The sequence below is a fragment of the Enhydra lutris genome, unplaced genomic scaffold (assembly GCF_002288905.1).
Source record: "Enhydra lutris kenyoni isolate GAN:26980312 unplaced genomic scaffold, ASM228890v2 scaffoldscaffold4, whole genome shotgun sequence".
NCBI lineage: Eukaryota > Metazoa > Chordata > Mammalia > Carnivora > Mustelidae > Enhydra > Enhydra lutris.
Genome location: NW_019154088.1, coordinates 22462622 through 22487875, shown reverse-complemented (window position 1 = coordinate 22487875; position 25254 = coordinate 22462622). Strand labels below are relative to the sequence as shown.

General features: G+C 40.9%; 1 protein-coding gene across 1 annotated transcript; it reads left to right on the top strand.

Moving 5' to 3' along the window:
• Positions 1 to 1853: 1853 nt before the first annotated feature.
• On the top strand, positions 1854 to 23577 carry LOC111160849 (defender against cell death 1). Its single transcript, XM_022524241.1, has 3 exons — positions 1854 to 2164; positions 12330 to 12504; positions 23337 to 23577. Exons 1-2 carry the CDS (start codon positions 1954 to 1956, stop codon positions 12458 to 12460), a joined length of 342 nt encoding a protein of 113 aa, XP_022379949.1. The 5' UTR covers positions 1854 to 1953; the 3' UTR covers positions 12461 to 12504; positions 23337 to 23577.
• Positions 23578 to 25254: the final 1677 nt, after the last annotated feature.

The window sequence follows — 25254 nt, the reverse complement described above, 5'->3', positions numbered from 1 at the left end:
TCCTGAATGACTAAAAAGCATCAGCCTAGACTTTAAAGTTTGAAGTTGAATACTGGTAAGGAAGCTACCTTCTAACTTGCTGATGAAGCAGGGAGAAAGGTTCAACTTGTCAGAAAAACTGAAGCTTCCTGCCTTATTATATTGAAATAGGAACCCACAGGTTATTCACTTCCCCCTCCTTTCCTTCTCAGCAACATAAGAGAGTTTAGGCTGAACTTAAGTTCATATAGCAGCACAAATCTCTGTGGGTGTGACTATGAATCTATTTTTCAGATAGATTCTAAAGCTTTCTGAGGACGTGATTTATTTCTCTTCTTTCTAGGTCCTAAGCAAAGTTTTGCTCACCACTGCTAATCAGTACATTTGTTGACGTTGATGTAGTTTCTACTTTAACAAATAAAAAGTGAAAATGAGGGGTGCCTGGGTGGCTCAGTGGGTTAAACCCTCTGCCTTCGGTTCATGTCATGATCTCGGGGTCCTGGGATCTAGCCCCAGGTGGGGCTCTCTGCTCAGCAGGGAGTCTGCTTCCCTTTCTCTCTCTCTGCCTGCCTCTCTGCCTTGTGATCTCTCTCTGTCAAATAAATAAAATCTTAAAAGTGAAAATGAAGGACCTTTGTCTTCACTTGATGCTTTAGGAATTTTGAGTACCTAGGATAGCTCAAAGTTGTTAATAAGCTTAAAAAGCACATGGTTACATGGGACATGTAACTAAAAGATGAGAGAAGTAGGGCTGGAAGGTCAGATTAATGTGAAAATAAAAGGACAGCGAAAGCCAGAAATTAAAGTGGATCTTATTTTTTTTAAGTTAAAACTTTAAATATAAATAGGTAATTCCATTTATTTAAAACACAAAACCATAAACCTTCACTTTCCTCTGCAAAATGAGTTGGATGGAGTAGGGTTTGAACCAGAAAATGCTCTTACGGGCCTTCCAGCACTGATATCCCGGAATATTACACCGGGTTCAGGATGCCAGCTTGTTGAGTATAAGGTTGCTAAATTTGATCATTTACTGTATGCATGTTAATCGACTGTTTTCTTTCACCGGGTTCAGGATGCCAGCTTGTTGAGTATAAGGTTGCTAAATTTGATCATTTACTGTATGCATGTTAATCGACTGTTTTCTTTCAGTGCCCACCTCCAACACCGGGCCTTTCAAGACCGAATCTGATTTCCCGGACGGTACCCACAATTGGGCACAACGTCCTGAGGAGGCGCCCTATAAATGCTAAATTAATGAATCCCTGTGGATTCTACCGCGCTTATTCGTTAGCTCTCCCAAGGCTAGATCCCGAGTCCAATTCAGGGCCAGGTAGAGGTCAAGATTCCTCCCTCCATCCATTCCACACTTCCCTCCCCCCATAACCAAGTCTAAACTGGTGCCTGCATGGTGATTAGCAGCGGTGGTTCTCCCTGCGGGAGAACTTAACTTGCTCTAATGATCTGGGACAGGCATCTGCCCCTAACAGAGTCAGGGCTGCGTAGGTACCGAACCCGGAGAGAGCGAGGAATTGCCTCACAGCAGATCCAAAACAGTTAATCTTTGAAGACGTGGGTGGACCAAAGGAAGCCGGAACCCTTGGTTAGCCACGCAGTCCGTTGTAAAACCTGTCCCCCTCTTCCTCCTACAGTATCTTGTTGCTAGACAACCGTGGGCGTCACCAACCTGACCGCGGAAGTAGGACAAAAAGAGTACACGTCTTCAGCCCTGGGACAGATCCATAGCGCAGGCGCTTTAATTTTCTCTGGCCGCAGCGTTCTTCCGTAGAAGTACTCTGCGTCTGCGCGTTACTTGTTTCGCGCCCTGGACCGCGTATACGCCTGCGCAAAGAAGCAAATCGGGGAGGGTGGAGCTGGGTTATAGTGGTACGCAGGCGCCAAGGCTACATCCGGCGTGGTCGTCGTTGGGACCGGTGTTCGGGGATCGCGGGCCGGAGAACCGAGTGTGTAGTCATGTCGGCGTCGGTAGTGTCGGTCATCTCGCGGTTCTTAGAAGAGTACTTGAGCTCCACTCCGCAGCGTCTGAAGTTGCTTGACGCGTACCTCCTGTACATACTGCTGACTGGAGCGCTGCAGTTCGGTTATTGTCTCCTCGTGGGGACCTTCCCCTTCAACTCTTTTCTCTCGGGCTTCATCTCTTGTGTGGGGAGCTTCATCCTAGCGGGTAATGATTCTATACGTAATCGCAGTAACAATGTTTACTTTGGTGCGCTGATTTTGTTCCCACAGCACCCTCCTTTATATCAGATAACCGTCATGTGAAGGTATGAGAGGAGCCTGCACTGCCCTCTTTTGTGAACGGGAAAACTGAGGCTCAGAAAGGTTGCCACAAGCCCAGTGTCAAACAGCTGGAATTCTGGAGAAACCCTCTTTATGTTGCTCTTCAACTTGGTGATCCACTTCACTTCATATTGGTCCTGGAAAACTCCCATTTCACTTAGCCTTAACATAACCTTTAAAGTTGGTAGACCTTTAAAATGGAAAACCCAACTCTGAAGCATCTCTCTCACCTCAGCCTAATCACTGCTAACAGCTAGTGAAACGATTCTGTGAACTGCGTAAGAAATACATAGGTGGTTTGCTTGTTGACTCACCTTTTTTTTTTTTTTTTTAAAGATTTTATTTATTTATTTGACAGCGAGAGAGGGAATACAAGCAGGGGGAATAGGAGAGGGAGAAGCAGGCTTCCTGCTGAGCAGGGAGCCAGATGAGGGGCTGGGTCCCAGGACCCTGGGATCATGACCTGAGCTGAAGGCAGATGCTTAATTGGCTGAGCCACCCAGGCGCCCCTCCTACTGTGTGTGTGTGTGTGTGTGTGTGTATGAAGCTTTTATTTTGTTGTGCTCAACTCAATTTTTATTCACAGAACTCTATTTTAGCAGTATTATTCTGAATCCCAGCATTTGATACCTTGTAGACTGCCATATTTAACAAGAGCTGACTGTCCCATAAATTTTTTATTTTTTAAAGATTTTATTTATTTTGACAGAGAAACAGCAAGAAAGGAAACACAAGCAGGGGGAGTGGGAGAGGGAGAAGCAGATTTCCTCCTGAGCAGGGAGCCTGATGCAGGACCCCATTCTAGGACTCTGGGATCATGACCTCAGCCGAAGGCAGATGCTTAACCACAGACATGCAGGATCCCCTGTCCCATAAAGTTTTTGCCCAAATCTGACCTTTCTGGCCCAGTAGGAACTCAAGTGAATGCTAAGTTCAGGCTTGGCCCGTGAGAGATAGCCAGTCCACTTTATAGGTTGCCACCAGTTGGGCCTTTCTGGTCACTGGTATTGCCTTCCCCCTGACTTTGAGAACAAGCCAGAACTCATTTTTCTTTTTTTTCCTTCCAGTGTGATTGTTATAAGTCAGACCATCAATTGCATTTTGAGTCTTAATACAAGGTACTATCTTTGGGGGGGGTGCATCAGATTTGTGTTTCTTGTCCTCAGTGAGTTTATAGTCTAGTTGGGGGCACAGACAAAATACAGCGTTAGAATCATTCATTATAGTGGTCTCTGTCTGTATATCTGTAGGATGCTTTTTATATAAATACTAGTTCAGATTCATACCAAAGGTACTCTGCCTTCTCTCTCAGAACTTAAAATAAGCTTAAGGACTTAATAATTTGTGCGCTAGCCTGTTAATTGGATATTTCATTATGATCTTTGAGTTTTGTCCTAGATGACCAAGACCTGGTTCTCTGTGGCAGCATCCTGAATATCAGGAGTTCAAATGTTACTATGGCCATATACACTAGATACACTGCCCTTTTTGCTCCAGATTTCTGATCTCCTATCCCGCCCCCCCATGACTCCCCCCCACCCTCCAGACTGTTCAAGACTAAGAATTTTATTGTTCAAACTGGAGAAGGAATTTTGAGAACCTCCAGTGACTTTTGTTTGACGATTTTGTCTTCCATGTCTGCAGGGGTAGGAATGGGTGGGGCCTAAGTTGTTTGAAAAGAAAGTTTCTTGCTGAAGTCACCCTGGCTTTATAAGCCTTTTAAGATTAAGAATGCCTTTTCAGGGCAACAAGAGAGAGTGTGATTTACTGAAGAGTGGGTGTGGACTACAGTTGTAAATTATTAGTGTGATGAAACCAGAAGATCTTTTTTTAACAAATAATTTTTTTTTAAAGGATTTTATTTATTGGGGCCCCTGGGTGGCTCAGTGGGTTAAAGCCTCTGCTTTTGGCTCAGTTCATGATCCCAGGGTCCTGGGATCGAGCCCCACATCGGGCTCTGTGCTCAGCAAGGAGCCTGCTTTCCTTCCTCTCTCTCTGCCAGCCTCTCTGCCTACCTGTGATCTCTGTCAAACAAATTAAAAAAAAAAATTAAAAAAAAAAGATTTTATTTATTGATTTGACAGACAGAGATCACAAGTAGGTAGAGAGGCAGACAGAGAGAGGGGAAGCAGGCTCCCCGTGAGCAGAGAGCCCTATGTGGGGCTCGATCCCAGGACCCTGAGATCATGACCCGCGCCGAAGGCAGTGGCCCAACCCACTGAGCCACCCAGGCGCCCGCAAATTATTTTTTTCTTATGCCAAGTCTTGTTTTTGAGGCTGTTGTAGCTAAAAATGAGTTGGCAGACTCCTTTCCCTCCTCCCCAGTGAGAGGGTCCTAGCTTGTCTTTGAAGACAATGTCTAGTTAAAGGGCACAGTAATAGTGGAGTCAGTAAGGGGGATTGGGATTTCCAAAGCTGTTAGATAACAGGCCAGAGAAATTTGGCCAGAGAAATGAAAGTTGCTCCAGGAAAGGAAGGATTTATGACAATTCATAGTGAACCATCAAAGGGTATCATTTGCATTTCTTTTGACAGCGTTGCCCTTACTAGGTCCTAACTCTTGTGCCATTTGTTAGCTCAGACGCTCAACAGGGAATGTGTTAATGGGAAATTTGAAATTTGGAGTTTATTTGTTGTGATTATTGGGAAGGGAAGCCTTGTACCTGTTTATGGTGCTGGGTTTCTCATTTTCTGGTGGTTTGTTTCCTGGTGGAAGAGAAGGGAGGAGGCCTGTTTAGCTGGAGAATGGGAATTGTAGGAGATAACAATGGTTTAGATAGTGCTGGATGCTAGAGCTTTGACAGGGCCAGGCCAAGGATTTTATTCTGTAGGTAATAGGAAAGCTTCTAAGGATTTTTAAAAATTTAAAAAATATAATTAATTAGTTAATTTTTAAAGACTTTATTTATTTGACAGAGAGAGATCACAAGTAGGTAGAGAGGCAGGCAGAGGGGGAGGGGAAAGCAGGCTCCCCGCTGAGCAGAGAGCTTGCCTTAGGGCTTGATCCTAGGACCCTGAGATCAAGACCTGAGCCAAAGGCAGAGGCTTAACCCACTGAGCCACCCAGGCGCCCTTAATTTTATTTATTTTTAAAAGTTTATTTATTTAGTAAAGCAAACTCTATACCCAACGTGGGGCTTGAACTCACAATCCTGAGACCAAAAGTTACATGCTTTTCTGACTGAGCCAGCCAGGCGCCTTCCCTACAACCCCCACCAACTTTTTTTTTTTTTTTAAATTTGAGTAAGGGAGAGACTTAGAATTGGTGTTAGCCTACACTAGATGAATTGGAGGGAAAAGTTATTTAGTTTGGTTTCCTAATTTCTTTTTGGCAGTCTTTTTTCTTACATTCCTTCTGCATGTGTTAATTAAGCATATGCTCTTTGAAAATTGATCAGTATATTTTTAACCCATATAGAATGCAATAACACTTTTAAAAAGCCTGGTGTTATTTGGTCTCAGTGGAAATGATTTTCTTCTATTCCCTTATGGCTGGGAGACTTACCATGATTTTAAGAAGGAGCCAGAGATAGAAAATTGCCATTGAGAAATCTTTTTTTTTTTTTTTTTTTTGTGGATCAACAGTGTAAAGTATAGTAAGCTTTAAAAGACAAATTTCAAATTTCCTTAGCAGCAGACTGTTTATCTTATGGTTAGATATCTCTAGCTGAGGACATCTGTCCCTTTGGTAGAGTAACATTCCCGTGTTGGCAGCCCTTCTAGTTTCCTTTTTTACCTAAGTGAAATCCCTCTTTCTGATCATTCAGAGTGCTATTTAGGAGAGACAAGTGGAAAACACAAAGACTTTTTTAAATAAGTCTTTGATCTGGAAATCAGTTAAGTCATTTTTACAACTTCGTCTATTTTATTTTCTATATGAAACAATTCTGGATTTTTATTTTTATTTTTTATTTTTTTAAAGATTTTTATTTATTTACTTGACAGAGATCCCAAGTAGTCAGAGAGGCTGGCAGAGAGAGAGGGGGAATCAGGCTCCCTGCCGAGCCGAGAGCCTGATGTGGGGCTCGATCCCAGGACCTTGGGATCATGACCTGAGCCGACGGCAGAGGCTTGACCCACTGAGCCATCTAGGTGCCCCTAATTCTGGATTTTTAAAAATTATTTATATATTTGAGAGAGAGAGAGTGCATGTGCGCTTGAGAGGAGGAGCGGGGCAGAGGGAGGGGGAGAGAGAGAGAATCTCAAGCAGACTTTTTGTTGAGCAGGGACCAGATGTGGGACTGGATTTTACCACCCTAAAATCAGGACCGGAACTGAAATCAAGAGTTGGGTGCTTAACCGACTGAGCCATCCAGGCTTTTTGGATTTAAAAAGAAAAAAAAAAGTTTTGTTTCTTCCAATTTACAAATCTGAAAGCAGTTTGAATTTGAAAGGCAAGGACGTCTAATCCAGAGTGTTTTCTCTCATGGGAGCTCTTGGGCCATGTGGACTGGGGTTCCAGCATTTCTTTGGGCATTATCTGTCAGATTTATGGGCCGTAATATCTATCATAACTGCTATCCAAGAGATTGGAAGTTTGCTAACCTTGTGCCTGAGAGTCCTGTTTATAAATCTTTCATTTCTAAATCTTCCATAGCTGTTGCTCGCTTTCCATCCTCAGTGTCTCAGGCTCTCACGACCTCTTGTCGAGACCACTGTAATCCTTCTCATTCGTCCCCCAGGCTTGATTTGACTTGCAAATCTGGTCATGCCACTCCCTGAGGAAATATAGTCTTGTGGTTCCCAGTGAAAAATTAAAAATCTTTTTTGTGACAACCAGGCTCTTATCTCCAGCTTCATCTCTTACCTCTGCTTCCTCTGTACTTTATACCCCTGCTTTATTGAGTTAACTTGGTATTCTCTGAAGATACTGTGATGTCTTAAGCTATTTTTACCTTGGCTTGACTGCCTGGGAAATTCCTTCACTTCTTAGACAGCTCAGCTCAAGCGCTGCTTCCTTTTGGAACCCTTCCCTGACTCTTCCAGCAGATCTGGGTCTTTTTTTCTATATGTTTTACCTGTCTGTGGGGGAAAAGAGGGTGGGAGAGAGGGAGGCTTGGCACGTTGATACTGTGCTGTATTTGTTTTTGTGTCTGTCTGTCTTCTGGAAGGTCAGCCCTTCGAGGATAGGGGCTGTCTTTTCATCTCTGCATTGTTAACTGCTTAACACCGTGAAAGTTAAATTGTGAGTGCACCTATAATAAGTAAATGAATACTAAGCAATTATGTGCCAGATTCTCTGCCAAGGTACTGAGGATGAGCTGTGAGACACACAGACACGGTCTCTGCCATTCCAGAGTTTGTAATCTAGTGGGAGATACAGATAATTGGCTATAGTGCTGTGATGGAGAAGTATTGGTGAAAATAGCTTTGCCCAGTGGTCCTATAATACTTCTCTAATATCTTAGCTTTTCCAAAATATGCATCATAAGTTCTTTTGACCTTTCCATATGTTCTCTCTTCCTTTGTTCTCAGTTGATAATCTTGTTTTTTTATTTTTTATTTTTTATTTTTATTTTTTTAATTTTAATTTTTTAATTTTTAATTTTTAATTATTTTTATTTTATTTTATTTATTTTATTTTATTATAAATTTATTAATTTTATTTATTTTTTTAATTTTAATTTTTAATTTTTTTACTAAAAAGGTAGACATTGGAATCCTTTCATCTTCCCAGTGAGAAGTCATATAGCAGCTCATTTGCACCTGTACCTCTACTCTTTTACTTCCCCTGATAATGGTTGTTGTGTCCCTTTCCTGTCCAATGCCAACACCTTCACTTGGGCAGAAGAACCAATGTTCTCTTGCTTCCTCAGGGACTCAACCTCTGTGATCATCTTTCCATTCTGCATTATTAATATCTCTCTGCTGGATCATTCCCATGGTACAAGCATGCTCTAATATTGCCAAAATAAAAAGTGTTTATTTGGTCTTAGATGCCCATCCAGCTGCCATTCTGTTTCTTTCCAATCCTCAGAGAATACTATGAAAGAATAGTCTAGTTGCTGTTTCTGCTTTCTCACTTTCCATTCGTTCCTCACCCCATTCTTGTGGTGGGCTGTTGTCACCACTCTGGCTCAACTACACTTACCATCTTGACAAACCTAATGGCCATCTCTCTCACCTTGCCTGAATGCCCAGCAGCATTTAGCATTTAATATTGTTGGCTGCTGTCTTCTGTGTGGACTTTCTTCTTGAAGCTTTTATAGCACTCCTGGTTGTTCCTTCTCACCGCATTGGTTTTTCCTTCCTACTCTTTGTGCTGGGTGCTTCGCAGTCTGAGGACATGGTGCTAGACCTCTTCTGGTCTCTAATTTTTTTTCCATAGGTGAATTTAAATAATGTCTATATAACTGTAATTTACCACATTTATGTTTTTAGTTCTGACCCATTCTCTGTATTCCAGATTAGTAAATCCAGTTGCCCACTTGACATCTTCACTTGATGTCTGATATATAAAACTCCACATTGAACCTTTCTGCCCAGCCATCTGCGTCTTCACCAGTCAGTACACTGGTTGAAGCCAAAACTTTAGGTTTCCTTGATCCCTTATTTCTGTTATTTCCTACATCACATCCATTTCATCAGCAAGCCCTGTCTTCTCCAAAATATTAGTCTCTCTCTTCACTTCTGTTCATTTTTACTACCATTACATGACTCTTCAGCTCCTATGTGGTTCCTATGCTCCTTTAACTCCATAAACCATTCTCTGGTGCTATTCTAACAACCTTAACAATTATAAATCAGATTATTTTACTCATCTGCTCAAAACTCTGAAATGCTCTATTGCACTTAGACTACATCCAGACTCTTTCCTGAAGCTTACACAACCCCACAGGATTTGGCCCTTGTCTCCCTCTTGCTCTTGATCACTATAGTCTAGTTAGTCTGATCTATACCTAGATTATGTCAGGATTGTTCTTGCTACCTGGAATGCTCTGGCCCCAGATCTTTGCATGGTTGGCTCCTATCTTTCAAATTTTGGTCTTAAGTAACATCTTTTAGATCTTCTGTGACTACCAAATAAAAATGGCTTCCTGGTCACTTTCTTATTACCTTCTTTTATTTTCTTCATAGCACCTATTACTAAATGATACTTCCTTGTTTAGTGCTTACTTATTTGTTTTTCTCTACTACAGTGTGAGATTCTTGGGAGCCAGACTCCTGTTATTGTGCCATGTCCCCAGTACCTGGGATGATGCATGGCACATAGTAGATGCTCAGTAAATATTATGCTGGATGAATGAACATTTAAGAAGATAGATTAAATTAGGATGTTTAAATGAAGCAAGCTGCCTTAGGAGGTAGTAAATTTCCATCTTTGGAAGTGTTTAGGGAGATAATGAAGGATCATTTGTGGAGGAGCTTTTTGAACAGATGTTCTTGGCCGTTTTTGTATCCCAGTGTGTCTGAGGGATAAGACACCCCTGTCAGTAACACAGGTTCTGGAAGGTTTGTAATTCTCCACCTGGGGATGCTTGTCAGATTCGTGAAGTGGTGAGTGTACTTTGGAAAACCTCCCGGGTGATCATGCAGCCTCCCCCAGGATGCTCACCCCCACCTCCTCTTGGGCATTATGTATCAAAATGGGTGTTGGTCTTTATAACTGGAAGGTCTTTTCCATCTCCATCGATCTCTTATTCTTATGTTGTCATTAAAATAAGCTGGGTGACTGTGACCATGGTAACCATACATCTCAGTTCATTACCTTATTCACCCTCATGGGGAGCTTCTCTTTTGTTCCGTTAAATTTCCTGAGACACTACTCTATCCCTTATCTCCATCTCAATAGCCACTGTTAATAGTTTGGTATCTCTTTCTCCAAATTTTTCCTAGGTTCCAACTAAAAGAAATGAGAAAATAATGATACCTATTTTTTTAAGAGAAATATGGAATGGAATAATTTTTTTAAAAGATTTTATTTATTTATTTATTTCTATCAATATATTTATTTATCAAAGCATCAAGTGATTTCAAAATCTTCCTAAAATCCAAATTTTAACATTTTTACCTCAATTCAATGCTAGTCCTCTACGTGACTGTGAATATATATATGTATATATATATATTCAAGATTTTATTTATTTATTTGACAGAGATCACAAGTAGGCAGAGAGGCAGGCAGAGAGAGAGGGGGAAGCAGGCTCCCCGCCGAGCAGAGAACCCAACGCGGGACTCGATCCTGGGATCATGACCTGAGCGGAAGACAGAGGTTTCAACCCACTGAGCCACCCAGGTGTCCCAGAATGGAGTAATTTTTTAAAAAAGATTTTATTTATGCATTTGATAGAGACACAGCGAGAGAGAGGGAACACAACCAGGGAGAGTGGAAGAGGGAGAAGCAGGCTTCCTACCCATCAGGGAGCTTCATAAGCAGGGCTCGATCCCAGGACCCTGGGATCATGACCTGAGCTGAAAGCAGATGCTTAATGACTGATTCACCCAGGCGCCTCTGGAATGGAATGATTTTTTGTCTTTTTTTTTTTTACTTAATATATCTTGGATATCTTTGCTGTAGAGAATTTGTCTTTTTTTTTTTTTTTTTGAATAATTGCATGGGATTTCATTGCATATCTAGTGTAATTTATTGAAATAATCCTCTTGGTGACATTTGGACTGTTTTTACTTTTTTTTTCAACTTTATGAACATGCTGTTAGAAATTCTTTGTTCTGTAAGATAAATTCCTTATTCAAAAAGTAAAAACATTTTAAATATTAATGCGTATTGCCAGTTCTCCCAAATGGATGAACCAGTCTGTACTCTCCACGGCAGGATTTTAATTGGTTGCCCTTGCTTCAGTCAATATCCTTCATTATTTTGAAGGGTCCAGGTGCTTGAAAAGATCAGTGGTGTTTCCACAGTGTTTACATACTTAAGCATAATGAAAACTGTTGCCGTGGTGATGGCCTCTGGAGAGCTGGTCTGGTAGTTTTCTGATCTTTGGGTTAGATCTCAGTTCATTTTCTTTCTTGGTTGGTGATGGAGCGGATGCTAGCCTGAAGCAAATTTGGGTTTTCTTAAGTGGCATAATTATTTAACACAGGCATAAAGATATTTTGGGGAAATGTATTCCTGGAGCTTGCTTTTCGTCTCAAATGGTGACCATGGCTAATGAATGTATCAGGTTGGCATCTTCAAGGATGTAGAATGAGGCAGGAGAGAGTTCTCGGTCAAGTTTATATAGTTTAGGTCTCTTGCATTTTTTGGGAGGAGCAGCTGCTAGAACTTTAAGATCAAATCTTATATTTATGAGGTCCTCATAGATAAGCAATCTTATATTTATACTGTGTGCTATCCAATATTATACACATTTTATTAGAAAGTAATACACAGTTTTACAACATTGTGTTATTTAGCCCAGCCCCTTTGTTACTTTCTCACCTGCATCCCAATTGAGGTATAATTAGAAACTGAAATCAGGAGATAAGATAGTTCTGAAGATATTTTGGTTATATCTATCTTTTTCTGAGTAAGCTTTTGGTTTTTAGCCTGAGAAGTCATACTTTTTTTCTTTTAACTTTAACAAGAGCATAAAAACACAAGTGTACAATCATGAATTCCTAAATTTACCCATCTAGCCAGCACACAGAGCAAGCTACAGGTTGTTCCTAGCACCTAGAGGTCTTCTCCTTGCACTTTCACAGTCATTCCTCCTCCTCTGAAAGATAAAAACCACTATCTTGGTCTGTATTACTATAGATTGGTTGGCCTCGTGTTAAGCTTTATATAAATGGAATCATACAGCATGTCTTTTTTGTGTCTGAATTGTGTTGCTTAACATATTTGTGGAATGCATCCATGTTTTGAAGTTCTTTTTTACTGCTGTATAGTATTTTATTGTGTGCATATGTCGCACAATACCCCGTTTACTATTCAGAGACATTTAGAGTGTTTCTAGTTTGGGACTCTCATGGGTATCGTTCCTTTGGATGCACTTATGTATCATTACTGTTAGAATTATTGAAACATAGGGTAGGGGTGTGTTCATTCGCAGTATATGTGTTTTATATCTCTAGATAATCATTTTCATGTTTTGCTTCTTGTGCAGTTTGCCTCAGGATACAGATCAACCCACAGAACAAGGCAGATTTCCAAGGCATCTCCCCAGAGCGAGCCTTTGCTGATTTTCTCTTCGCCAGCACCATCCTGCACCTTGTTGTAATGAACTTCGTTGGCTGAATTATTCCCATTTACTTAATTGGGGAGTAGGAGACTAGAAGAATGTAAGTACTGATCATATCCCTTGCCCCATAATGTTGATTTTAGGAATAGAAATTGAGTGTGGCTGGTTTTGATTATGGTTACCAAGGTTCCCATATTGCTGATAAGACACTTGGCAGAATTTTCTATCAGAATGCAAAGTATGCATAATATCATCATGATTCATCAGTGCTGCCTCTTTTGGTCATTGCCTTCCCTTCTCACTGTTTTGCAAATCATTAAGATAACAGAAAATAAGTTTGCCTCTAGCTAATACATTAATTTCTACATCACTAACTCCATGAAAACAACTAAGATCTTGGAAGAGACGTAAACTGTAGGTTCTTCCTGGAGATTTGCTCCATATTTTTTTCTGATTTTGATCTCAGATAACTTAAAATGTGGGGCCGTTGTCCACCCTTGTAACTAGTCTAGTGCTTATACCTGGTGCACATGCCATCCAGTACATGATGAATGAATGACTGTGGCCATTTACTAATAATGTGTGTGCTAAAGTGGAAATAAATGGGGAATTTGGATTAGCTTGGGAGAAGACTTTAAAAAATCTACGATGAGATGTCATTTGGTTCATTTGTCATTTTCCTTTATTCACAGTAGAGTTCCTTTTTTTTTTTTTTTTTCTAAATAAACTCTTTCGTAGAATCTCAGTCTATAAAACAAGCAGTGGAGCTGAAGTTGTTCTCATTGATTATAGCTGAGAAGCCCTCTGTGCTTGGCCTCTCTTTCAGGGGTGATATGCCCTTCCCTTTATCCCTCCCTTCCAAGCAGAATCCTAAATCTCTAAGAAGTACGTGAGTGTTTTCCAATCTGTATGTTGACCTTGTTATTTTGCATATGAGAAAACAGAGGCCTTCTGTGGCCACACAGCTAAGTGGTTGCAAAGTAGTGCCTTAGACAGTGGTGCTCTTGGCCTAGTGCTCTTCTAGTAGTCCACCTAACTTACTGATGATGAATGTGCTCTTTTCTGTGCCTTTCCGCTACAAAATTTAGTGTTGTTGCTGTTGGGTGGCAAATAAAAAAAGAACTTTAGGAAATGTTATCTTTTTTGGGGGAAGAATTTCTTTCTTCTTTCTGTCACTACTTAGAAATCTATCATTTTTAGGGGCACCTGCGTGGCTCAGTGGGTTAAAGCCTCTGCCTTCGGCTCAGGTCATGATCCCAGGGTCCTGGGATCGAGACCCATATCAGCCTCTCTGCTCAGCAGGGAGCCTGCTTCCTCCTCTCTCTCTCTGCCTGCCTCTGTGCCTGCTTGTGAGCTCTGTCAAATAAATAAATAAAATCTTAAAAAAAAAAATCTTTCATTTTTGTACTAGTTAGTAATATAACACATGAATTAGCAACCATTTACAAAGTGTATGCAGTAACGTGACAAGGACTGTACATCAGTTTTGGCATGAATGAATCCGTTAACTGGTAATGTTATATGAATTCTTTCTGTTGTTGATAATTGCCTCAAAAGCAGTTCTGTTAATTCATGTAAGGTTTCGTTTTTGGTAGTGGCAAGTTAACAGAAATGGTTTATTTCAGTGAAGAAGTTTGAGAAGTACTTCTTTCTACTATTCTTTATTTTTTTTTTTAAATTATTTATTTAACTAAGATGGGGAGCACAAGCAGGTGGAGCGGCAGAAGGAGAGGGAGAAGGAGGCTCCCCACTGTACAAGGAACTGGATATGGGGCTTGATCCCAGGACCCAGGGATCATGACCTGAGCCAAAGGCAGATACTTAATATCCTGAGCCACACAGGTGTCCCTCTTTCTACTATTCTCATAAAATTTAGCTCTTTGGACACCTGATCAGGACTTGAGTTGTCCCCCATCCCTCCCCTTACCACCCCTTCTATGTGCCATTCAGTGCCTTGTTACCAGGATAGTAGGAGAGAAGGCCTATGAACACACCAGTTAAAATTTGGCATAGGTAAAGCCACACCAGAGTGCTGTGGGAGTCCGAACACAGTGCTGTGGGAGTCCAGAAAAGGGAGCTATGTGCTCTTTGGGAGCGGAAGCAGCAGACAAGGTGTCTGAGAATGATAACTCCTTGAGCAAAGCTAGAAAACCAAATCAACATTGACCTTACACTTGGCAAACCTCATGAGTCACTTTTGGGCTCTCTGATAGTAACCTTGCTGGAAAGGTCCTAAGGACTAACTGCCTTACTTTAGATTACTAAGATTATTTTTTCTAGATGAGTCGTGTGTGCTTAGGAAGGGAACAGAACAAACAATTCAAGGATGTTCTCTAGGCTCAGGGAGATACCAAAGCATGGAAAATGATTTCCTAGGACTGTCATGATTGGAGGAGGACTTTGCTGCAGTATTTCAAAATTATGACAAAAACAGACCAAAAAGCAGGCTCAGCAGGAACTGCGTACTGCAGACCATATTAACAACTTAAAGCCACCTGTTCCGCTGGGAATTACGGGCCCAAGGTACAGCAAAATCCTCCAGTGCCAGATTACAGTGTTAAATCATTCTATAGAGCGTGTGCTCATTGAAAAATCCTTCTCTCTGGGACACTGCCCAAAAGGTTTTTCACTGAGATCTTTCATTTGACATAGGTTACACTGTGCTGCTTTTAATTCTTAAACATAACATCCTTTTGCCCTTCTTAATGTGCTTCTAACCCAGCTGTGTATGTAGTGTGCCAAAACAGTTTTAAAATAATTTCCAAGTGAGTTGTCAATATTTATACTAACTTAGAAGGTAGAACAAAACAGATTGAACGTTCTCCATACCTGCCAAGTACATTGAGGGTTGGGTATAAAAAGAATAAACATCTGTAATGTACTGCTCTTGCATGAATTGGGGGATGACATTTAAAACCAGCAGCTACTCTGAAAAAGGCAGATCAAAAGAAAATGGCATTGAGTTGAAAAGATAAATTTATTCAAGGAGAAGCAAATAAATTAACAGTGAGAGCTCACCATGGGTCAGACTTTAAATGCTTATTGTTCTGTGTCTTTAATTTCAAAATAACCTCATGAGGATAGGCTTGCTCATTCCATTCATCGATAAGAAAGTCTGATAATCCAGTCTGACTTCAAAAAATTTTTTTATACCCCATTTTTGCTCCAGTTTGTTTACTTTAAAGTATTTGACAATTTCAGTGTTAAAGAAATGTTTAAAAAGTTATTGTTCTCTCATTATTATTCTTTATTGTTCTTGTTATGATAGTTTAAAAAATACAGAAAAATACAGAGAATAATGTAACCAACCACTACAGGGAATTAAGATTTGAATAGATTAGGGGTACTTGGGTGGCTCAGTCGGTTAAGCTCAGGGTGGGATCAAGCCCTGTGTCTGGCTACCTGCTCAGTGGAAGTCTGCTTCTCCTTCTCCCTTTGCCTCTCCCCTCCCTGATTGTGCGTGCACTTTCTCTCTCTCTCCCCACTAAATAAATGAAATCTTAAAAAAAAAAAAAAAAGGGTTTTGAACAGATTAGACATTGTAGATTCAGCTAAAGTTCCCTTTGAGTCCTTCTCTAGTCCCTGTTCCTTCCTTCTGCTGTAAGACCTGAGCTTCATGAGTTTCTTTCACCCAGGCCTGATGTAAAACCTAGGTCTGTTAACATAGCCTTTTCCAACCTTCAGCCTTTGTGGTCTCCTGAAAACACATCCTGCGGTAAAAGAGCCGCTCAGTTGGCAGCACTGGTTTATGTAGGTAGCTATCCCAAGGGCCAAGAGTAAATTCATGAGATGGGGTGTGTGTGTGTGTGTGTATATACTTTTATTTTTTAAATGAGACTTACTTTGAGATCCCTTTATTTTTAAGCAATCTCCACACCCAGCATGGAGCTTGAACTCATGACCCTGGGATCAGGAGTTGTATGTTCTGCCGAATGAGCCAGCCAGGTGCCCTTCCCATGATATTTTTTAGATTATCATAAAAATGGAAATGCAGAAGTAAGAAACACTCCTCATGCGCTTTGGAGTTGCCGATCAGTGTCTGGTACTTAGGTGGCTGTGTATCTGTTTTGAATGAATGTATGACACAGAAATTCAGTAGATTTGAAAATATTTAACATTTACATAGTATCTAAATATTTTCTGTTGTTTCTTCATGTCTCTTTGTGAAGTTCTTTTTAAAAATTGTCAGCTTATGTAAGGGGTTCTGAAGGGAAATGAGAAGAGGGACATAGCTACATTGTGTCAGAGTTTGGGAAGGAAAATTCCTGATGACATACATGGCCCCTGGATTTGAGGAAAAGTGAACCAGGCACAAAGGGACAAGCCTGAGCTTGGAAATATGCTCAGCCTGGAGGGAGTTTTGTTTGCCAAATGTTCAAATGCTCATGTTAAAATCTTGTTAGTGTTGCTTTGTTTTTATAATGGAGGCCATTCTCCCACAGATCTTTAAAAATTCATAGTGTTTAATCCTGGCTGGAACAAGGGGACTGACAGGGCTGGGCAGAACAGAACTCTGACAAGCAGGGCTATTTACAAACAATTGCTGTTTACATTTCGAATTTATCAGTAAAGTACAGTAAGTCCCCTCTTATCTGTGGGGATATATTCCAAGACCCCCAGTGGATGTCTGAAACCACCAGTAGTCCTGAACCCTACGTACACTAGTGGTTTTCCTATATACATATACCTGTAGTAAAGTTCAGTTTATCAGTTAGGCACAGTAAGAGATTAACAACAGTAACTACTAAGAAAATAGAACGATTATAATATTATACTGTAATTAAAGTTTTGTGAATGTGTTCTCAGAATATCTTACTGTTCTGTGTTCACCCAACTTACGATGTGGGATGATAAAATGCCTATGTGATGAGATAAAGTAAGGGGAATGATGTAGGCATTGTGACCTAGTGCTAGACTACTGTTGACCTGACAGGTCAGAAGGTGGATCATCTGCTTCTCCTGTGATTGATTGCAGTGACTATGAATACGGGGGTACTGTTGTGTAAAGCCTAGAAAATTACCTGCGGAAGGGAGTCTAAATATTATTCTTTAGGCTCTACTGCCACCTAGTGGGGTTGTAATTTCATATGCCGAGAATGTACTACAAAGCAAAAGAAAAGTTGAGTTGTGGGGGGAAACCACCAAACTAGATTTGTGATAATATCTAGTTTCTTTCTAGTCACCTGAGGGCAGCAGAGGTCCAAGTGGGCTTAAATGCTTGGTGGGGGTTGCTTTATATTCTCACCAGAGGTGGGCAGTGTGGAGTTAGGCACAAAAGGTCATTCAACCTGAAAGGGGCCTAGGGATTTTGTTACAACCTCAATTGCATGGAGACCCACAGCTTTTCCCTTTCTTTTCTTTTCTTATCTTGTCAGTTCAAGAGTTCCCTTTTTGGTTCATTCTAGATCTTATTTGCTCCCAACATGACCTCCACTAGTAATAATCTTTAGTTTTTTATTTGTGGGGAATTGTTCAGTTTTTATTCCACTTTATCTTTGACATTTCATCTTATGTTGAACTAGTTCTAGCCACCAAATAAGTTCCCAAAAAGGGAACTATTTTAAATTTGAGGAATGTTTTTTGAGCTAAGCACATGGTATGATCTTTTTTTCACTACCCCCTTTTTCTCCAGTTGGAGAGGGAGATGAATTCTTTAAGCCATTATTCTTAAAACCCTGAGTCTGCTTATTTTATTTACTAAAAAAGCCACTAATTAATGACTAATTAGTGATTGAGCTCTATTTTGTATTTGGTCTGTTTAAAGCTATCCATAAAAAAATACATCAAGTATTGTTATGAAGTACATTGCTACCCTAATTCCTTGTGTTATTTCTCCATCCTTGCTGCTCAGATGATTCCTTCTCCATGTCATCCCCGCTCCCAAGTTGTATAGGACTTCTTCTGGGGCCCACTGTGTACACCTCTAATGCTGCACTTAACAGTAGTTATGAAATTGTTCATCAGCTTTCCTCTTCTCTCCCACTGAACTCTTGAATTCCCTGCAGGTTTAGCACAGGGCTAACAGTCACTGTGCATGTTTGTCGAATGAGTGTATGAATAAATAATTTCAGCCCTAAGAAAATGCTATGAAAATAGCTAAGTCATTAGTTACATGGATGCTAACACATGGAAAATGCTGTGGAAGAAAGGAGCCAAGGAAAAAATTCGTATGAAGGGCTGTAGGGTGGGGTGCAAGTATGAGACTAGAAGTTGGAAGACCTGCATTGTAGATTTTGCTCTGTTAACTAGTTGATTGGACACATAAGCTTGTTTTTGAGGCCCAGTTTCCCTGTCTGCACAGTGAGGGAATTGGCCTGGATGCTCATCAGTCTCTTACAGCTGCTACAGCCCGTGATTATTAGAATTCATGATAGTTCTCTCACTGTATTTGAGACGATTCGTGCCATTTGTGTGGATCCTCAGTTGAGCTTTGCTTTTTTTCTTTTTTTTCCTGAGTTGTTGCTTTTTATCTGTATTACCAGATTTCCATCATCCATTCACAGGGGGTGGGAAGTTAATGTGGCCATATGTAACAAAATGCACAATGTTTGTGTAAGATCTTTTACAAAATTAGATTAACATTTATAAAATGTTTTATAGTTATCACATTACTAGGTTTATGGGACTCACACTCCCAGAAATGTTAACTCATGTGATCCTCATTGCCCACCCTGTGAGGGAGGTAGTTGAATAGTGGTATTCTCATTTTACACATAAGGTAATTAAACTTTGGTGAACGGGGTACCTGGATGATGCAGTCGGTTGAGTGTCAGCTCTTGGTTTCGGCTCAGCTCCTGATCTCAGGGTTGTGGGATTGAGCCCCGCATTGGGTGCTGCACTGTGGAGTAGGTTTTTCTCTTCCTCTCCTTCTGCCCTTCCCTGCCTTACTAGCATCTCTCTCTAAAATAAATAAATAAATCTTTAAAAAAATAATGAATCTTAAAAAAAAAATCTCTACACCCAGCATTCCAACATGAAGCTCAAACTCATGACCCCAAGATCAAGAATCCCATGCTTCATTGACTGAGCCAGCCAGGCTTCCAACCCTGGTGAAATTTCTCTTAACTTGTCTAGGCTCTGGAGCTAGTAAGTAACCGAATGGGAACTTGATAACAGACGTTTTGATTCTGAACATTTATATTCCTTCTCCTCTATTATGTTCGGAGACTTGGATGATGAGTATCTACATCTTGTTAAAAGGTTTTCATTAGGGGCGCCTGGGTGGCTCAGTGGGTTAAAGCCTCTGCCTTCGGCTCAGGTCATGATCCCGGGGTCCTGGGATTGGGGGAGCCCCGATTCGGGCTCTGCTCGGCAGGGAGCCTGCTTCCTCCTCTCTCTCCGCCTGCCTCTCTGCCTTCTTGTGATCTCTGCCTGTCAAATAAAATCTTAAAAAAAAAAGGTTTTCATTAAAAATATTAAACTTCTATTTTTTCAATGGGAAAAACTTAGGAGAGATGATAAGAAAAGATGAAGGTAGGCTATCTAAAATGTTTCTGTGGGGCACCTGACTGGCTCAGTTGGAAGAGCGTGCAGCTCTTGATCTCGGGTTCGTGAGTTTGAGCCCCAGATTGGGCATAGAGATTACAAATATATGTAAATTAAAAAAAAGTCTGCAAAGTCAGTCATCTTGGGGTCAGAAGACATGCAAGAGAATGCAGCTCAGGAGACCTGACCTTATCTAGAGAGGATGACATAGGCTTGGTGCTTGCTACTAGAACTCGGCAATGTGGAAGTGTTCTAAGTCTGCTCCATCCAGTATGGTAGTCACTAGTCATGTAGTTTTGTTTGTTTTGCTTTTTTAAAGGTTTTATTTTTAAGTAATCTCTACATTCAACATGGGGCTTGAATTTACAGCTCTGAGATCAAGTTAATGCTCAAAAAAAAAAAGTCGAATATTCTACCAACTGAAGCACTGAATTTTTTTTAAATTTTTTTTTTAAGATTTTATTTATTTATCTGACAGACAGAGATTACAAGTAGGCAGAGAGGCAGGCAGAGAGAGAGAGGAGGAAGCAGGCTCCCTGCTGAGCAGAGAGCCCGATGTGGGGCTCGATCCCAGGACTCTGAGATCATGACCTGAGCCGAAGGCAGAGGCTTTAACCCACTAAGCCACCCAGGCGCCCTGAAGCACTGAATTTTTAATTTAATTTAATTTTAACTAAGTTTGAATAGCCACGTATGGCTGGTGGCTTCAGTAATAGACAGCACAGCTCTTGTCAGATCTGTTAACCTACAGGTTATTGCTTCCTCATCTATAAAATGAGAGGCTCACAGCAGCTCATGTGCAAAAAGCTCCTGCCATCTTTTGAAACACATGATCTGTGCCTTCTGAAATTATGATTCAGATTGAGTTCGGAACCTAGAATTTCTACAGAAAGGTCTTGATTCACATTTTCTCTAATTTCATTGTTAATTGGGTGACCAGGATATCCAGGATGAAATTGATTTGAAGGAAAATCAGTATTTGAGTGTTATCTGCTTAGTGCTGGTGTCTGAATAGAGACACTGCTGGAGAAGAATGCAGATTCCAAATAGAAATGACCCTGTCTGGCGTTGTCTTTTATATCTATACAGAGAATAATTGTTTTTAACTTTGTTTTGTGCCTGGCTTTCTTTTAAGATTATTAGAACAGACTGATCAGATGGCATGGTCTTTTCTGCATGGGTGAAATAGACTGAAGAAGTCATGTGAACTTTTCTCAGTAGGTGTCTCCCATTTTGCTTGTCTCGGTCTCATGGGAAGCAATTTTATTAGTTTCCTGAAACCTTTATCCCCTGGTTTGCAGTGGAAGCATTCTTCTGAGCTGTTGCATAGTCCAGTTTTGTTGAGTTAACATTTCAAAGAAACCTAGATCCTCTGCTTTTAGAATACTATCTGGTAAATGTAGTTTTGTCTTAAAAGAAGGGAGCAGCACGTCTTTGTTGAGTAGAATTTTCTGAAAACCACTATCAAAGAGACTTAATCTCATGAGTCATTTTGCCTTCTAACTCGACCAGCCCCAGTATGTGAGATTTGTTTAACTGTTTTAATACCGAGAAGCTCAAAACTTGACTTTTGTACTAAACTAGGATTTCTTTTATAATTCTTTGTCAAGGCTTCTCACTGAAATGGCCCTGTGTGTCTGCTCTCACCTTGGCCATTAGAACTGAAGCACTCGTAGTACATAGTCTGTAGCCAGGGAGTTTGCTTTAAGAAATTTGATGGAGTGGGATGCCTGGCTAGCTGAATCCACGGAGTATGCAACTTTTGATCTCTGGGTTGTGAGTTCGAGCCCTGTGTTAGCTATAGAGATTACTTAATTTAAAAAAATAGAGTCTTTTAAAAAAAAGAAATTTGATGGAGTAAGTAGGTGAGTTTTAATAGGTCTGTTTGTTCTTGGTTGGCACTGTGAATGCTTTTTTTTTAAGTTTTTTGTTTTGTTTTTTAATTTATTTGACACACAGAGAGAACACAAGTAGGCAGAGAGGCAGGCAGAGAGAGAGGGGGAAGCAGGCTCCCTGCTGAGCAGAGAGCCTGATGCGGGGCTCGATCCCAGGATCCTGAGATCATGACCTGAGCCAAAGGCAGAGGCTTAACCCACTGAGCCACCCAGGCGCCCTCTGTGAACGCTTTTTGTTCCTTGTTTTTTGTTCTTTCTTTTTCTCATAATTCTGATGTAGGAATATTCTACAGTTCCGTACCATTTCTGTGAGTACTGTTGTTAGTAAAATAATAGCACTCTGGCTAGAAGTCTAATAAGATCTTTCCTTTAAGCTCTGTTGCTAGAATCTGCAGATCAACAGAACTAGTAGGCAAAATACAGTGGTGCCCTCTTACCTGCCAGGGTAGCCCAGCACTTCTGAAAGGACGTATTTTCCAATCTTTTTTTCAAATCATGACACCCAAAGAAGATTGCAGTCTTTTAATGGCAGATGGCAGGAAAAATGGCTGCTGATGGCTGGAAATATTGGCACCCCTAAGACTATGGGGTCACTTTCTGGCCGCACCCGTATTGTAGTGCACTAGGCCGGCAGCACTCCTGGAGGGACTAGAAAGGAAGCCTGGGTTTGCTGGGGGAGCGCTCTGTCTCACTAGGCACAGATCGCAATCTTGTGTGGCCTGCAGCAATGTGGCTGCTTCCCTTGGAGTTATCCTCCACCTTCTTCTTGCCAAAAATAGCCTTATCTTGCAATGAAAATGAAATTATTTCTTCTATTTTGGCCCTTTGTTAAATTCAAGATAGGGAATTTTTCTCTACTTTTTCCTTTCCTGATTTCTTCCTTTTACCCCCTACTCTCCCAACTAAAATTTAGTTCTTTGTATGCTTTCTTGATCCAGAAAAGCCTTTGAGGCTAAGTTGCAGCCCCTCTCACCTCCAAGAGTTTGTGAGCTAGAGAGGTCGGAGTGACTTATAGAAGGTCATGCACTTTATTAATTACAGAGCTGGAGTTAGAACCCATGCCTACACCTCCTAATAAGTTTTGCCTTGATGTGCCTGGAATTCAGATTGGAGCATTCATTTTTATTTATTTATTTATTTATTTATTTATTTATTTGACAGAGGGGGCGGGGAGGGAACACAAGCAGGGGGAGTGGGAGAGGGAGAGGGAGAAGCAGGCTTCCCACTGAGTAGGCAGCCCGATGTGGGGCACCATCCGAGGACCCTAGGATCATGACCCAAGCTGAAGGCAGACACCTAACGACTGAGCCACCCAGGCGCCCCTGGAACATTCATTTTTATGGATACCATTATAAAATGTTCAGTGAAAAATATTTGCTTTGTTTTGGTTGTTCTAGCCTGACTTCACTACTGTCTAGAATTTGGGAACCCCATGATTATCTTTGTGGGTTCAGAATTTAGATTGAAGGATTTAGGACCTTGTTTTATAGTATTGTAGGACATTTTTAAAAACCTTGAATGCCTCTCTTACCTTTCTGCTTCTTTGTTTTAGGTTCACTTTTTGATTTCCCCTGGATGAGAGCTTTTGAGATGGCAACTTGGACATATGGGTGTTCTTCAGATTTATACTGACCTACCGACTCTGATTGGGACTGTAGATGGAGAGCCCAGAGTATTTCCCTTGCTTCTGTGTTAGAGCAGCTTCGTAATGAGCATTTATTAACATGACCTCTGCTTCCCATTAAATGTAACCTTTTTGCCTTGCAAATTAAAAAAACTCCATGCCACTCCTTCCTGTGCCTCTGGCTCTCTCTTTTTTTGGTTTTTGTTTTTATTCTTTATTGGTATTAAAATCCTTCTTTCCCTTCAGTCCTCTGCAAAGCTCTTTAGGAGTTGATCACTTGCAACTGTGAATCTACTTCCATGTTTTCATTAAGTATATCTGAGTTTAATGACGAAAGGCAGGGCTGACAACCCTGGGAAATGACAGCCCTTTGTCTTTTCCCTGAGGCTGGTAATCCTTTACTAATCCTTCACTTGTTACAGGTGGTTTTGTGCGTGTGACACAATGCATTCCTGGAACTGCATCATTAAACACTTTGTTAGGAATTGAACTGGGCCGGTGCTTCCACATTTACATGTGTTTCAACTTGCTTTGGTGGTGAAAAGTGAAATATGTAATATGCAGTGTCAGCGAGTGCAAAAGTGAGACTTGTGTATCTGTTTGTTGATAGGAAACAGTCCTCTCCAAACCACTTGCACAAATATTCTCTTATTTTGTTAATGCAACTGTCTCTGGGGGTCTAATCCTCATTAGATATGCGAAGAAATTGAAGATGAGGTTTGTCACTTGGTGAAGATCAGAAGTCCCAACACAGCTTGTGTAGAGCAACAGAGCTGCTGGCTGAAGTCAAGGCATATTTATATGTATCATGTTAGCAACCCTGTTTCCATCTTGGGTGCTATATATAGGACCTAAGTTATGCTGAGAATTCCCCTATTTAAATTTAGCTGACTTCGGAGATGATGGGTTATGCTCTAGAGGTTCTCCAGCTTGGCTGCCCATTAAAATCGCTTGGGGGAACTTAAAAGTGAGATCTCAATGCCCAGGTCATATGCCAGACCGATTAAATGAAGATCTTTGAGGGGGACATCCATACTTTGTACAGCTACCCAGCTGATTCTCATGTGCAGCCGGACTGGAGGACCCTGGTCTGGATTCTTGCTACTCAAAATGGAGTTCACTGATGAGCAGAACCACCCAGGGACTTACTTGAGAAGGAGGCTATCAAGCCTCACCCCAGACCCTGTGGAAGCAGAATTTTTAACATGGTCCCATGTGATTGGTGTGCATATTGAAGTTTGAGAAGCACTGAGCCAGAGCAGTGGTTCTCAAATTTTGGTGTATTTCACAATTCCTAGGAATTCTAATTCATGAAAATTATGACGGTGCAACATAATTTGCTTTAAATCATATACAGATAGAGCTTTATCAGGAGGCTTCTAGATTATTTTTAGTCTAGATTGTTAAACAGGTTATTTTGAATAAAAAGAGTGTCTGACCTCTGAGGCAAATGGGTTGTAAACTGGGAACAAGAATTTTATCAAGGAGGGTGCCCTGGGTGGCTCAGTCAGTTGAGTGCCCGACTCTGGGTTTTTCCGCTCAGGTCATGTTCTCAGGGTTGTGGGATCAATCCCTGCATTCAGGTTCTGTGCTCAGTGAGGGGTGGGAGGTCTACTTGCTATTCTCCATATCCCTCCCTCTGCCCCTCCCCCTGCTCTCTCACTCAAATAAATCTTAAAGAAGTTTATCAGGGAAGACATTACAATTTTCAGAGCCTTTAATATACAGGTTTTGTTAATGTCTTTCAATGATCTTGAGATATGTGGGGCATTTATTGGATTATCTAGAGATAATTTACTCAAGTCAGTGACCATCTTTTTATGTGTTTTCACATTTGTAGCAGGGC